The sequence below is a fragment of the Callorhinus ursinus genome, unplaced genomic scaffold, assembly GCF_003265705.2.
Source record: "Callorhinus ursinus isolate GAN/ISIS: 27379988/994484 unplaced genomic scaffold, GSC_fseal_2.0 scaffold8, whole genome shotgun sequence".
NCBI classification, from domain to species: domain Eukaryota; kingdom Metazoa; phylum Chordata; class Mammalia; order Carnivora; family Otariidae; genus Callorhinus; species Callorhinus ursinus.
The window spans coordinates 42,099,039-42,114,855 of record NW_027397070.1 but is presented as its reverse complement, the minus strand read 5'-3'; the positions used below and the strand labels follow the sequence as shown (position 1 = coordinate 42,114,855).

General features: G+C 40.8%; 1 protein-coding gene across 1 annotated transcript; it reads left to right on the top strand.

The window, feature by feature from the left end:
• The first annotated feature begins 18 nt into the window (after positions 1-18).
• Positions 19-15,160, top strand: ERH (ERH mRNA splicing and mitosis factor). The gene is made up of 4 exons (XM_025869800.2): positions 19-135; positions 4,540-4,627; positions 11,259-11,379; positions 14,658-15,160. The coding sequence occupies exons 1-4, from the start codon at positions 133-135 to the stop codon at positions 14,758-14,760; spliced, it is 315 nt and encodes a 104-aa protein (XP_025725585.1). The 5' UTR covers positions 19-132; the 3' UTR covers positions 14,761-15,160.
• Positions 15,161-15,817: the final 657 nt, after the last annotated feature.

Below are 15,817 nucleotides of genomic sequence, written 5' to 3'. Positions count from 1 at the left end.
AGGCTCTTTCGCGGTGCGTTTCTGACGACTTCCGGCGGCTCCTCTCGCGGGGATTGGCTGTTGGCGGCGTTGCGGCTAAGCTCGTGTGCGGCGGCGGTGTAGGCAGCGGCTGCAGCGAGAGAGTTTGGCGCGATGGTGAGAAAGGCCTCAGCGGCTCCCCGGTCCCCCAGCCTCCGGGGCGGTCTCAGTCCCGTACATCCTTTCCCCACCCCATCCAGCGCGAGCGTGCAGCTCCCCGGCCCACCAGCTTGTGACTGGACCCTTCCCCTTCCCGCCGCGGAGACGCTTGGCCTGGCACTAGGCCCCGGAGCCCGGGTCCGCCCTACGTTTGCGCGCCCGCCTGCGGCTCCGGCGAGGCGTGCGGTGTGGGGGATGCGCTCTCTCCCAATTGCAGCTTGGTAGAGGCAGGCGGGGGATGCTGCTTTTTCCCTCCAGACTCTCTGGCCCAATGTAGGAACAATGGCCGAGGGATGTCTGACAAACCTGTTCCCAAACCTGACAGATTCAGTGTACTGCACCCCGCGTGTGGGCCGGGAGGGGTCGTCTTCGCTTTGTAGTGCGCTTTCTCAACTATTCTCTTTTGTTTTGCTGTGCTCTGTCTTTAAATATACATATAACGTTTTTTCTCTTTTCCAAGACCCCAGATGCCTGATTTGGCGTTTCTCCCAGCCCTCGATCGTATTCGTACTCATTCTCTTGGGACTGAAAGCTGAAAACATAGGCTCAGCTGAGGGTTCCTTAGAATCTGATCGGGGTGGTAGTGGAGTGACTGGGTATTTTGTTTGTATTTTTTATTTTATTCCACCAAAACGGAGATGCTTCACAGGGATTATGAGGAATCATGGTTACTTCCACACTTCAGCTTTCGTTTTCTGTTTGCCGCAGTTTCTGTTAAGTTACGCAGCTGATGTTGGCAAGGAACTTTTTGAGGTTGTGCTTTTCTGAATTGAAATGTTCGATGTTTGACCCGACATGGTTTCCCAGAGAGGACCAGGAATTAGAAGACTGGGTTTCCAGTTCTTGTTTTGTCATAACTAGCAATGTGACCTTGGACAAGTCTTTGATCTCTTATAGTTTCCTTCTTTGCCTTTTATGTCACTATTTGGTATTGTGTTAATACTGCTTAGATTAAAATCTGAGGAAGTGACAGCAATTAATAACCCATTGTTGGGCAAATATCAGTGATAATTCCTTCTCAGTCCAAGTAGCATTAAAAATTAGAATTTGTATATAAAACAATTATTGATTCAATAGTCTTAAATACCTTTGCATTATTAAAGATAAAAGCTTTAGGTGTGGGTTGTTTGGTGGTTTTTTTTTTTTTGGTAGTTTGGGAGAAGCATTTGAAGCTAATGTGCAAATCGTGTGTATTGTTCTTCTGTAGCAGTAGAATGATTCTTAGAATTGAAGTGTGTGAGACTTGTAAAAAGCAAGTCAGGATTAACTATTAAAGTGATTGACTTGTGCCTGGTAATCAGAGAGAATAAGAATTTTATTAAGGTAATTCTGCATACCTTTTCCTGATTTAGATTTTGCAATTTTTTTTCTATTGTGAGAAATTTAAGTACATATGTATTTGCCTATATGTACTTATATTTTGCATATATATTTGTTTTTTAATAAGACCAAACAGCTTCAAAAATAACTCCAGTAAGAAGAAAGTGATCAAAACTGATTGAAGTTTTATGATCTTAAAATGTTAATAGGAAAGCACAGCCACTTAATACTCGTTTTGGGGCGCCTGGGTGGCTCAGTCGTTAAGCGTCTGCCTTCGGCTCAGGTCATGATCCCAGGGTCGTGGATCGAGCCCCACATCGGGCTCACTGCTTCGCGGGAGGCCTGCTTCTCCCTCTCCCTCTGCTTGTTCCCTCTCTGGCTGTGTCTTTCTGTCAAATAAATAAGTAAAATATTTTTTAAAAAATGCTCATTTCAATTACAGATTTGTAAATTTAGTCATTTTTTGTTCTTAGTTTTTAATCCTAATCTTTGGGTAGTAAGTATTGAAAATAGTGAGCTTTGTCAGAAGTTCATTCTAAGACTAGATGTAAAAAGTAGCATACTGAATTGCCATTTCCATATCTTTACTCTCTTAAGTAAATTAGTCCCTTAATTTGCATTAGAATGAGAACAAAATTAATATAGTAGCAACTGGTGTGGCTAATATACAGAGCGAGCCCGAATGCAGGAATGCTAGTGTGGTTTCTATAAAATTATTTTCTTCTCAACATATGACCCATCAAAACTACTGGGTTTTTTTTTTTTTTTGAGTGACTTAGAAAAAATTCTGTATAACAAATAATCTAATAAAATGGTTTCTTTGGTTTATAATGCCTATTTAACAAAGGCCACTTACCCTTCATCTCGTCACCAGCGTCTGTTTTTATCTCAAATCAAACTTTTCATCAGAATGAGCTAGTTCTTGATGGGGAGGGAAGAATATGAGCAATTTCTTTGCTTTTTAAATAGTGTTCAGAGTACTGGGTTTTTTTGGTGCTTATTCAGAAACTCTAGGCCTCAACTGTTCAGTTCCAATATCTTGATGGTTGAAAATTCTGATCATTTCAAAACAGTTTGGGGGACCTGTCATAAAGGATTTTTTGGACCCCAAAATAATAGTACAGTAAAAGAGAAGAATGTGAATAGTTTGAAGACTGGGTGTACAGTGAGGTTGCATCATACTTGCATTTAATTAATCGACCTTACACACTTGGCATAAGATTGAAGGGGCCATAATTTCGATAGGACCAATAATTTGGAGACATTTTTGGTTGTCACAGTTTTGCCTAGGAGGGGGCAGGGGGTTCAAGTGCTACTGGTATTTAGTGGGAATAGGCCAGGGATGCTTCTAAACATCCCACAGTGCACAGGACTACCTCTATAAGGAGGCCCCTTCAAGCCCAAATTGTAAAAATACAGAGTTGAGAAACTTTGAAATAGACCCACTAACAAAAACATGTCCCCTACTGAGCGTGATGAGGTGGAAGATGTTAAGTCTATCTGCTGTTCTTCAGGCATATTCACAGTTGTCACAGTTGATCATCTATTTTGTGTGATAATAGTGTTTAAAAATACGTGATTTTGAGATAGTATAGCCTCTTAAGGTGAGTCATCTACTGGGTGAATAGTTTAATGGTTTTTCTAGGGTAATGTTAACTATATATTAATTTTATACTGCCCATTTATCTTCTGCCTTCATGTTGGAAAAAACATAAATCGGGGGCCCCTGGGTGGCTCAGTTGGTTAAGTGACTGCCTTCGGCTCAGGTCATGATCCTGGAGTCCTGGGATCGAGTCCCGCATCGGGCTCCCTGCTCAGCGGGGAGTCTGCTTCTCCCTCTGACCCTCCCTGCTCTCGTGCTCTCTCTCTCTCATTCTCTCAAATAAATAAATAAAATCTTTAAAAAAAAAAAAGAAAAAACATAAATCGGATCCAGCGCTTACAGTCATTAACAGTGTTTCCTTTTTTCTCCTTTTATCAGCCTCCATCTGAGTTTTTATTAAGGGACTTAATAGGGCTAGAGATAGAAAGTGACCAGTGGAGATAGAAAACCTAAGTGGGTTTATGATCTGGTTGGGAAGAAATATAGGAAAGAAAAAAACAGTACAAGGTAGCTTATGCTGAATCCTTACAGGCAGTAAGTACAACTGTTGGAGAAAACAGCCCTTAAGGACTGGGAGACCTGGGGCACCTGGGTGGCTCAGTTGGTTGGGTGGCTGTCTTTGGCTCAGGTCATGAGATCGAGCCCCATGTCGGGCTCCCTGCTCAGGGGGAGTCTGCTTCTCCCTTTCCCTCTGCTTGTGCTCTCATAAACCCACTTAGGTTTTCTATCTCCACTGGTCACTTTCTGTCTCCAGCCCTATTCAGTCCCTTAATAAAAACTCAGATGTAGGCTGTTAAAAGGAGAAAAAGAGAAACACTATTAATGACTGTAAGCGCTGGATCCGATTTATGTTTTTTCCAACCTTAGCACAACAGTGGAGTCACGTCTACATATATACTTATGTTTCTCACAATAAAATATAGTATGATCTAGTTGGGGAGAAAGATAGGAAAGAAAAAAAAAACAGTACAAGGTAGCTTATGCTGATTGCTTACAGGCAGTAAGTACAACAGTTGGAGAAAACAGCCCTTAAGGACTGGGAGACCTGGGGTGCCTGGGTGGCTCAGTTGGTTGAGTGGCTGCCTTCGGCGCAGGTCATGAGATCAAGCCCCATGTTGAGCTCCGTGCTCAGTTGGCAGTCTGCTTCTCCCTCTCCCTGTACTGCTCCCCCCGCTTGTGCTCTTGCTCGTGCCCTCTCTCTCTCTCAAGTAAATAAATAAAATCTTTAAAAAAAAAAAAGGACTGGGAGTCCTTACAGAGAAGCTATCAGTCCACCTTCTGACACCACGCTTACACAAAGGCATAAATGTAGGACAGGCACCCTAATAGTGTTTTAATAACCAATGATTATTGTGTCATGACTGGGAATTTTATATCATACTGTGAATTTCTCAAATATGAGTTAGAAACTTATGTTGAAATCACTTTTCCCCCTGCAGTCTCACACCATTTTGCTGGTACAGCCTACCAAGAGGCCAGAAGGCAGAACTTATGCTGACTATGAATCTGTGAATGAATGCATGGAAGGTGAGTTTAAACACTAATCAAGAGTTTTTGTTTTTGTTTTCCTAACCTTCACTATTAGAACATGTCTCATTTAGGAACTGGGCTTGTTTTTCCTCCAGATTTCTTGAATTATTAATTTGAACAGGGAAGGAGGATATTAAGGACCATATTTGTTGAATACTGAAACATTGATTATATATACTGTCTTTCTGCTGCAAATATTTTTTTTTATCCAGCTCATGATTACAGTGAATGACTTTCTGAAGCCTCCCTTTGTTATGTTGATACTCCAGTATTTGTTATGATATGTAAATATCTTACAGTTATTCCTTATGTATTCTCGTTAAACTCAAGCACTATAGAGTTGTTAAGACAGGCTCTAGGGATACCTTCAGAACCTATTAGTCTGCTCATTGAATAAATAAACATTAAAAGCTGTTGAGGTTTGGTTACGCTCCATGAGAGTGTTAGAAAATAAAAATTAGCTCAGAGAATAAAGGCAAATGGAACGAAATAAGTATAATTTATTATGCATTTGATAAGCTGACACCACCCTGAAGGAAATTATTGCCCTTAATGTTTCTTTACTCAGTAAACCATTAGATGAGAGCACATAGATTGGATCATCACAAATTGGATTCATCCTTACATTTAATCATTATATCAAGTAAACCAGTTGTGCACATTCTGTACCCTTTTTAGCAAATTGTCCATTCTTCACTTCTTCCTATGAAGATTTTATATTCATTGTTTTTGCTGCTGGGCATGTCTCTGAATTTGTTGATTATCCAAAGCTAACTGGGTTAGCCTTAAAATCTGTCCTTGTAAAGCCAACAGTGGGTAGATCTGTGGGAAGAAACTACTAGTAATAACGAGAGCCATCTAGGTTAAGTTGGCACCATGCCTTCCTGATTGCAGATTCTCTTTAATTTCAAAAGAAGAGGAGCTCTTGTTCTTCTCTCATTTCAGGACCCTTCCTCTGCTGACCATTATGGTAGACTTTGTGCACATGCTGCCTTGGCACATTAGTGCCTTATCTGTATTATTATGTTTGGTCCTTGATTCTGCAGGTACTTTGCCAACCTCTGTTGATTTTGGTGAAGCCTGACTTTTTCTTTTTAATTTAATTTTATTTATTTCTAGACAGTTTATTTTATTTATTTCTAGAGCAGTTTAAGGTTTCCTTGTACTCCCTTTCCCCACCTCCACAGTTTCCCCCATTAATAACACCTTCCATTGGTGTGGTATGTTTGTTATAGTTGATGAACCCAATATTTTTTTTAAGGATTATTTGAGAGAGAGAGAGTGCACACAAGCACAAGCTGGGGGGAGAGGGGAGGAGGCGGAGGGAGAAGCGGACTACCTCCTGAGCAGGGAGCTGGACACGGGGCTTGATCCCAGGACCCTGAGATCATGACCTGAGCCAAAGGCAGATGCTTAACCAACTGAGCCACCCAGGGGCTCCCATGAACCCAGTATTGATACATTATTATTAACTAAAGTCTACTATTAACTCAAGTCTGTTATTATTAACTAAAGCTCATTCTTCGTGTTGTACAGTTCTGTGGGTTTTACCAAATGTATAACATCATATATCCATTGGTACGGTATCATACAGAACAATTTTCACTTACCTAAAAATTCCTGTGCTCCACCTGTCATTCCTCCTCCCCACTTCACCCTTTGCCTCCTGACAGCTATTGGTCTTACTGTCCCCTCCATAGTTTGCCTTTTCCAAAATGTCATAGAATTGGAATCAATACCATATGTCGCCCTTTCAACTGGCTGGTTTCACTCAGCAATATGCATTTGAGGTTCTTCCATGTCTTTTTAAATTAATAGATTTAGTTTTTTTAGAGTAGTTGTAGGTTTACAGGAAAATTGATTAAAAAGTACAGAGAATTCTGTCACACCCCTTCTTCTCTACCCTCTCCTTCCAGTTTCCCCTACTACTTAACATCCTGTATTAGTGTGATACATTAGTTACCATTGTAGAACCAATACTGATATATCATTGACTAAAGGCCATAGTTTACATTAGTGTTCAGTCTTTGCTTTGGACATTTTTTGGGTTTTGGCTTATATAGCGACAGGTATCTACCATTTACTGCCCTGAAAATCTAGTGTTTCACCTGTTCCTCCAAACCTCTGGCAACCACTTACCTTTTTAATGTCTTCATAGCATCACCTTTTCCAAAATGTCAGGTAGTTGAAATTACACAGTATATAGCTTTTTCAGGTTGGCTCTTTCACAGAACAGTGGGGGTTTTTTGTTTTTAAAGATTTTATTTATTTATTTGTTAGCGTACAAGCAGGGGAGGGGCAGAGGGAGAGAGACAAGCAGACTCCCCGCTGAGCAGGGATTCCCAGGACCCTGAGATCATGATCTGAGCCGAAGTCAGATGTTTAATGAATTGAGCCACCCAGGTGCACCCCCATAGAGTGTGCTTTTAAGATTCTTCAGTACCTTTTCATGGCCTAATAGCTCATTTCTTTTTATTGCTCAGTAATCTGTCATTTGGATATACCACAGTTTGGTTATCCATTCACCTACTGAAGGACATCATAATTGCTTCTGGGTATTGGTTATGATACAGCTGCTACAAACATTCGAGTGCAGATTTCTGTGTGTACCTAAGTTTTCAACCCCTTTGGGTAAACTAAGGAATGTGATTGTTGCATCATATGGTAAGAATGTGTTTAGCTTTGTAAAAAGCTGACAAACTGTCTTCAGATGTGGCTGCACCATTTTGCATTCTCACCAGCAATGAATGAGAATGTCTATTGCTCCACATTCTTCGCAGCATTTGGTGCTGTCAGTGTTTTGGATTTCTGTCATTCTAATAGGTATATGGCGATATCTTCTTTTAATTTGTAGTTTTCTTTGCATCATGCTTATTTGCCATCTGTGTATCTTCCTTGGTGAGGTATCTGTTCAGATCCCTTGCCTACTTTTTAATTGAGGTGTTCATTTGAGAGAGAAAGAATGAGAGAGAGAGAGCACAAGAGGGGGGGAGGGTCAGAGGGAGAAGCAGACTCCCCGCCGAGCAGGGAGCCCGATGCGGGACTCTATCCCGGGACTCCAGGATCATGACCTGAGCCGAAGGCAGTCGCTTAACCATCTGAGCCACCCAGGTGCCCGGGTGTTTACTTCTTTTAATTGTTGAGTTTTAGGAGTTCTTTTTTTGGATGCTAGTACTTTATCAAGATAAATGTTTTGCAGAGATTTTCTCCCAGTCTGTGGCTTATCTTTTCACTTTCTTGATAGTGCCCTTTGAAGCACAAAAGTTTTAAATTTTGATGAACTCCAATTTATTTTTTTCCTCTCCTGGTTTTGGTGCCATATCTGAGATTCCATTGCCTTGTTCAAGGTCATGAAAATCAGGGTGCCTGGGTGGCTCAGTAGTTAAGCGTCTGCCTTCAGCTTGGGTCGTGATCCCAGGGTCCTAGGATTGAGCCCTGCATCAGGCTCCCTGCTCCCCCGCCTGTGTTCCCTCTCTCACTGTGTCTCTCTCTGTCAAATAAATAAATAAAATCTTAAAAAAAAAAAGTCATGAAAATCTGTGCCTGTATTTTCTTCCATGTGTGTTACAGTTTGGGCTCTTATATTTAGGTCTCTGGGCCATTTATGATGTGAAGTGTGGGCCCAACTTTATTCTTTTCCATGTGACTCTCCAGTTGTCCTACCACCATTTGTTGAAAAGACTGTTCTTTCCTCATCAAGTTTTGTCTTTGTATCCTGATCAAAAAACAATTGACCATAAATGTGAGGGTTTATTTGTGGACCCTCTTTTCTATTGCATTGATCTGTACGCCCATACTTATGTATAAGCAGTACCATACTGTCTTTGTTAGTGTAATTTCATAGTAAGTTTTGGAATTGGTAAGTGTGAGTCTTCCCAGCTTTGTTTTTTCTAGATCTTTTGGGTTATCCTGGGCCTCTTGTATTTTCATATCAAATTTAAGATCAGCTTGTCAGTTTCTGCAAAATTAGGTTGGATTTTGATAGGGATTACATTGAATTTATAGACCATTTTGGGGGTCATTACCGTCTTTTTTTTTTTTTTTTAAGACTTATTTATTTGAGAGAAAGCATGAGCAGGGGCGGGAGGAGCAGGCTCCCCACTGAGCCGGGAACCTGATGAGGGGCTCAGATCTCAGGACTCTGAGATCATGACCTAAGCTGAAATCAAGAGTTGGATGCTTAACTGACTGAGCCACCCAGGTGTCCCTGGGGAGCATTACCATCTTAATATTTAAGTCTCCTGATCAATGAACAAGATGAGATCTTCCATTTATTTAAATCTTTACGTGACATTTTGTAGTTTTCAGTGTACATTCTGTGCTTTTTATTATTTTTTTTAAAGATTTTTATTTATTTATTGAGAGAGAGTGATAGAGAGCATGAGAGGGGGAGAGTCAGAGGGAGAAGCAGACTCCCCGCTGAGCAGGGAGCCTGATGCGGGACTCGATTGCAGGACTCCAGGATCATGACCTGAGCCGAAGGCAGTCACTTAAACAACTGAGCCACCCAGGCGCCCTCTGTGCTTTTTATTATTAAATTTATTCCTAAGAATTTTATTTTTTGATGCTGTTGTACATGGAGCTGTTTTCTTAATTTTAGATCGTTTATTGTTGGGGTATAGACATACAGTTGAATTTTGTATATTCACGTCCTGCAGTTCTGCTGTATTCGTTTATTAGTTCTAATGGTTTTGCGCGCGTGCGTGTGTGTGTGTGTGTGTGGTTTCCTTAGGATGTTGTGTATACAAGATCGTGTCCTCTGTGAAGAGAGGAGTTACACTTCTTTTTTTTCCAGTCTGAATGCCTGCTGTTTATTTTTCTTGTCAGGTCACCCTGGCCAGAACCTCCAGTACAATGTTGACTACAAATGACAGAGTAGATATTGTAGTGTTCTTTCTAATCTGAGTGGGAAAGTATCTAGTCTTTCACCATTAAATATCATGGTAGCAATGGGTCAGTGCCTTCCTAAGATACATGGTGAATTCATTTTCCTGATTTTTATTTCCTTTCTACTTTGACCTTTCTGTTCAGTAACTCATGAGTGGTACTCTGTGATCATGGTGTGGTGTACCAGTATCAGTCAGAAACCCTAACTCAGTTTTTCATAGATCTGTAGTTGAATATTACTTAATGGTTTTGTTTTTTTTTTTTAATACTACTTTCTATTGGGAAATTTACAAAGTCAATTTAGAGGTACAGGAAGGACCTGAGTGTAGAGGATAGGACATGTTTTCCCAGATGACATTTATTCGCTTGTTCATTCATCATAGTGGTATTAAAAGCATTTGATAGTGGGAATGGACAGAAAAGGTTATGTTTCCATTGTGTGGGAACAACAGGAGTATGTCACTGAATAAAATTAAATGTGCTCTTTAGATAATTATGTTAATGTGTGCTTGCTCTCTGATTTTGTTCATTGTCTTTTTATGACATATTTGAGTATCTAAGTGCTCTTACATGGGCTAATGCTTTTACATGCATCATTTTGCATAACCTTCACCATAGCTCCATCAAGAATATTGTTGTCCTCACCATTTGACAAGTAGGGTTCTGGGGATGGAGTCATTAGTAAAGGACAGAACTAGAATTCAAGTCTCTGAATCCAGAGTCCAGTCTTTTAAAGTACTCATGACAATCTCTTCCTCAGTGCCAGTTTTGTTTTTGCTTGTTTTTTGCATTGTATCAAAATTTGAAAGCAGGATAGAAAAGCCTCTCTCTATTTGTCATCCATCATTCCCAAATGTGGTGTTTTTCTTTATTCTGAGGCTTTAGGAATATTGTTTATTGAAAAACCTGATAAGACACACTGTTGGGCGCCTAGGTGGCTCAGATGATTGAGTGTCTGCCTTTGGCTCAGGTCATGATCCCAGAGTCCTGGGATCAAGTCCCACATTGGGCTCCCTGCTCCTTGGGAGCCTGCTTCTCCCTCTGCTTCTCTCTCTCTCTCCCTCTCTCTCTCCCTCTGTCTCTCATGAATAAATAAATAAAATATTTAAAAAAAAAAAGGCACTGTCATCACTTGTTTGAACTCTCATATGCCAAGTCTTTAAAGTTCTTTTAGACCTAGTGGCTTGAAGTAATCATTTTATTTTTATTTATTTATGTGAGAGAGAGAATGAGATAGAGAGAGCATGAGAAGGGGGAGGGTCAGAGGGAGAAGCAGACTCCCTGCTCAGCAGGGAGCCTGATGCGTGACTCGATCCCGGGACTCCAGGATCATGACCTGAGCCGAAGGCAGTCACTTAACCAACTGAGCCACCCAGGCACCCTCATTTTATTTTATTTTATTTTTAAGGCATAAAATACTTAACATTCTGGCGAATATATAAAATTAAAAGAAATTTGCTAGTGACAAACATTTAAACAAAAGTGACCAACTTACTCTTTTCCCAGCCCACTTCATAAAAATAAATATAAGGGGGTGCGTGACTGGCTCAGTCAGTGGAGCATGCGACTCTCAATCTCAGGGTTGTAGGCTAAAGCCCCACATTGGGTGTAGAGATTACTTAAAAAAATTAAATCCTTAAAAAAATTAAAATATTGTGGTATTATATATATATGTTATATATATGCTGTCTATATCTAAAGTTTATACAGTTGTAAGATCTTGGTTTTTCTCCTCTCTTAGGTGTTTGTAAAATGTATGAAGAACATCTGAAGAGAATGAATCCCAACAGTCCCTCTATCACATATGATATCAGTCAGTTGTTTGATTTTATTGACGATCTGGCAGACCTCAGCTGCCTTGTGTAAGTATTAGCCACCTTCTCTCTTAAGGTGTATTTTTCTGTTGTATATCCAGCTGTTTGAGGTGATTTACGGTATTCTGAGCTCACTATATGCCTGACACTGATCTTTGCAGTTTGACTACTATATAGTAATATTTCATCTACATATGGCTCATAAATTAATTTGGCAACATAAAGCTAATGGCACAGGAAAAGCTTGAGAATTTTGCTAATTGAGCAGTTAGTATGCAGAGAGAATGCTGAGAAGTTCAAAGTCCTGATCTTGGTTTCTTAAACCAAAGTCGTTTGTTTGTTTGTTTTTGGGGGGGGGGGGTTGTTTTGTTTTTTAGGTTTTTTCCCCCCTCAAAGTCTTTGTCCTAAAGCAGTTTGCTTTGGGTTAAAACTAAGATGATTCTGGTTTCATGACAAAGGAAAATGAGAGTACCTTACAATGAGATGATCTTCAGTAATCAGGCGCTTGAATCTTACATGGCAGATACTGTCATAGAAGTAAATATGTTTTTGAAAAATATATACGTCCTACTCACAGGCACTTCCTGTGACTCCCGGATTATGACTGGGGCCAGGCCATGACTTGCTGTTTCACCAAAGTGAAAACTTGTATTTTGGGGCGCCTGGGTGGTTCAGTTGGTTAAGCGACTGCTTTCGGCTCAGGTCATGATCCTGGAGTCCTGGGATCGAGTCCCGCATTGGGCTCCCTGCTCGGCAGGGAGTCTGTTTCTCCCTCTGACCCTCTTCCCTCTCGTGCTCTCCATCTCTCATTCTCTCTCAAATAAATAAAATCTTTAAAAAAAAACTTGTATTTTGTTGGAATATTTGAGTTTTACTTAACTAACTCAAAACATTCCAGTGATTTAGGTCTGGTCTTTATTTTTTAAGATTTTTTATTTATTTGACAGAGACAGAGAGGGAACACAAGCAGGGGGAGTGGGAGAGAGAGAAGCAGGCTTCCCGCTGAGCAGGGAGCCTGATGCGGGACTCGATCCCAGAACCCTGGGATCATGAACCGAGCTCAAGGCAGACGCTTAACAACGGAACCACCCAGGTACCCCAGGTCTGGTCTTTAATGAAATATATTAATAATAAGAAAGGTTTGGGTTTTGTTTTGTTTTGTTTTGTTTTTTTCAAAGATTTTTTTTATTCATTTGAGAGAGAGAGAAAGAGCAAGCAGGAGCAGGGGGAGGGGCAGAGGGAGAAGCAGCCTTCCCGCGGAGCAGGGAGCCTGACACGGGGCTCGATTCCAGGACCCCGGGATCATGACCTGAGCCGAGGGCAGACGCTTAATGATAGCCACCCAGGCGCCCCCCTTTTTTTTAAAGGGTTTTTTTTTGTTGTTGTTTTTAAAGATTTTATTTGAGAGAGTGTATGTGAGAGCATGACTGGGGGAGAGGGGCAAAGGAAAAGGGTCAAGCAGACACCTCACTGAGCACGGAGCCCTACATAGGACACAATCCCAGGACCCTGAGATCATGACCTGAGCCGAAGTCAGATGCTTAACCGACTGAGCCACCCAGGCACCCCAATATGAAAGTTTTGTTGGAGCGCCTGGGTGGCTTAGTCGGTTAAGCATCTGACTCTTGATTTCATCTCAGGTCATGATCTCAGGGTCTTGGGATTGAGCCCTGCATTGAGCTTTGTGCTTAGTGTGGAGTCTGCTTGTCCCTCTCCCTCTGCTTCTCCCCCCCACCTCGTGCACTTCCCCTGCCCCAAATAAATATCTTAAATGAGTCTGTCCCACCCTGATACAGTTCTGAAAAATTCTGTTCTTTTTTTAGTTCTTCTTCAGTGTTGATATAAATATTGTAGACTATTGAACCATATCTGAAGCAGACTAGATTAACCCTTATTTAATTAGGAAGCACTACTAGGGCGCCTGGGTGGCTCAGTCTTTAAAGACTGAGGGTCCTGGGATCGAGCGCCTCAGCAGGGAGCCTGCTTCTCCCTCTCCCTCTGCCTGCTGCTCCCCCGGCTTGTGTGTTCTCTCTCTCTGACAAATAAATAAATAAAATCTTAAGAAAAAATTTGTACCTACTTGCAGGGTTGTAATAAGGATTATGAGTTGATTCAGATAAGTACTAATTGATAAATTAGATAATTTTGTTTTTCTAAAGTAGCCTTTAGGTTGGGTTTTTTTTATTATTTTTTTAGGCAAAGTGTGTCTTTGTCTCCCTTGGATGCCATGTAGTGTTTCTACCACATGGTGCACATGGCTTTGAAACACTGAAGTGATTTTTATTTGTGCAATCTCTGGTTACTTATTGTCTCCTTTTTTATACTCTAGCCTTATTTTTTTTTTTACCCCAAAATGATTTTATTGCTTAACCAGTGAGATTTCAGTGGTAGGTCACTATTCGAGTCTTCTAAAGATATCTTGAGTGGTTGGCTATTTGGTGATACCTTGGCCTCAGAACGCCTGGAGTCCCACCGGAGTCTCATTGCTAATGCCGCAGGTCCTTAGTCTCCTGACCCTCCTCTTCTGATTAGAGCCATTTTGAAGCTTATTATGTCTTCCATTAATTCTCTACCAGCCTCTAGCGTGATTTATTTTAAGAAGCAAATTCTGGGGCACCTGGGTGGCTCAGTCATTTGAGCATCTGCCTTCAGCTCAGGTCATGACCCCGAGGTCCTGGCATCGAGTCCCACGTTGGGCTCCGTGCTCAGTAGAGAGTCTGCTTCTCCCTCTGCCCCTCCCCTTGCTTGTGCACTCAAGCATGCTCGCGCACTCGAGCATGCTCGCTCGCTCTCTGAATAAATAAAATCAAAAAAAAAATCAAAAAAAAAAAAAAAACAAATCCTGAAATACAGGTTAAAAGATTTCCCTTAACACCTTACAGGGAGGAAATCTTTTGGTAGTAACATGTTTTTTTAAAGATTTTTTAGTTAATTCTAAACAAATTTAACAAATCTCAAGTTTGTACCAGTGTTTGGTTTTTATATTTTAATTACTAAAGAAACCATAAAAGTTGTTAACTAGATAGGAGAAAGAACACACAGTTTCTGGTCATACTTTGTCAAGAAGTAGATGTGTAACACATTGAGCATTTAACTTAAGATTTTTAGATCTTGGTTTCTTTTTCAACTCTAAGATTGTACTTGGTGGTCTAAAGTTCCTATGGCTTAAAATTCAACAGTAATGTAAGCAGCTCTTTTATGTTTTCATTAAGTTCATGTATAAACATGGCACATCTGTGCCATCATTGGGCAGTTAGAATTTAGGATTTTAAAAACACAACAGTAATTGACCATTATAACTTTGCTTCTCCCTTTCTGTTCCTCAGTTACCGAGCTGATACCCAGACATACCAGCCCTATAACAAAGACTGGATTAAAGAGAAGATCTACGTGCTCCTTCGTCGGCAGGCCCAACAGGCCGGGAAATAGCTGAGTTAGAAGCAGTGGGGGCTGGGGGTGGGCTTGGAACACAGGTGTGTACAGCGTGCTGCAGTGGCGGCTCTGTATTATAGTAATCCTGTCTCCATCTTGGTGTACTCTAGCCAGGATGGAAGGTATTAGATGAAATGTGAGGATCTTGTTCAATCTGAAACCCCCATTGCCCCCTTCCCCTCCCTTTTTTTTTTTACTTAAACATTTTTATGATAATTTAGATGGAAGTTGTTTGTCAGTTAATCTCGGTTCCAGTCCTTCAAACTGTTCATATCTACTTTATAACATTCGCTGTACTAACCCTTCAGGTTGGGGTGGGGGGGGTAGTGACAGTTTAGTTACATGCTCAAGATAAAGTCTTAGTGAAAAATGAATAAATGTTCTTTAGTTAAATTTTCCCCTTGAGTGATTTTTTTTCTTGGTTTCCGAACATTGAAGTTTCTTACAAAGCATTATCACTTTCAAAACCTGTAGGCTGCCACACAAAGAAGTTGAAGAAAGCTTATGTATGTGTTGAATACATTTCACTGTGGTTTATGTGAAGCCAACAAGCTTTTACCCCATTTTTCCAGCCTTATAAGTAAATCTTGATTGTAGCTCCAAGGTTCGTACTTGCTATTGATGCAAACATTATGAAAGATTTTTCTGATGACCTAGCTTATCTGCAGCAGCCAGGTTAGGTCCTTAGTTTTGGTCATGTACTCTTTCTGGGAAGTTCTTGTGCCCTTCTCATAGCCTTCAGCATTTGAACACTGTTTACCACTTCTGTATGAAAGCTGTAAGGGTAATGGGAAGACCACAGAAAAGGACCAGATCATTTTGCTTTTGATGGAAAGAGTGTTGATCACGTTGTGACTCGAACATACACTGTACTGTACCATCAGTCATCCAAGTGTGCTAACATTCCCTGATTCTGCTCTTCTCACACTTCACCAATAGCCAGTATCTTTACACACTCTAAGATTGGCAGTTTTTTTGGAGGCTTTGTGACCGGCCTTCCCCATGTCCTCAGCCCTACTTCCACATTAGAGCCTTAACTATTTTTCTTATTTTA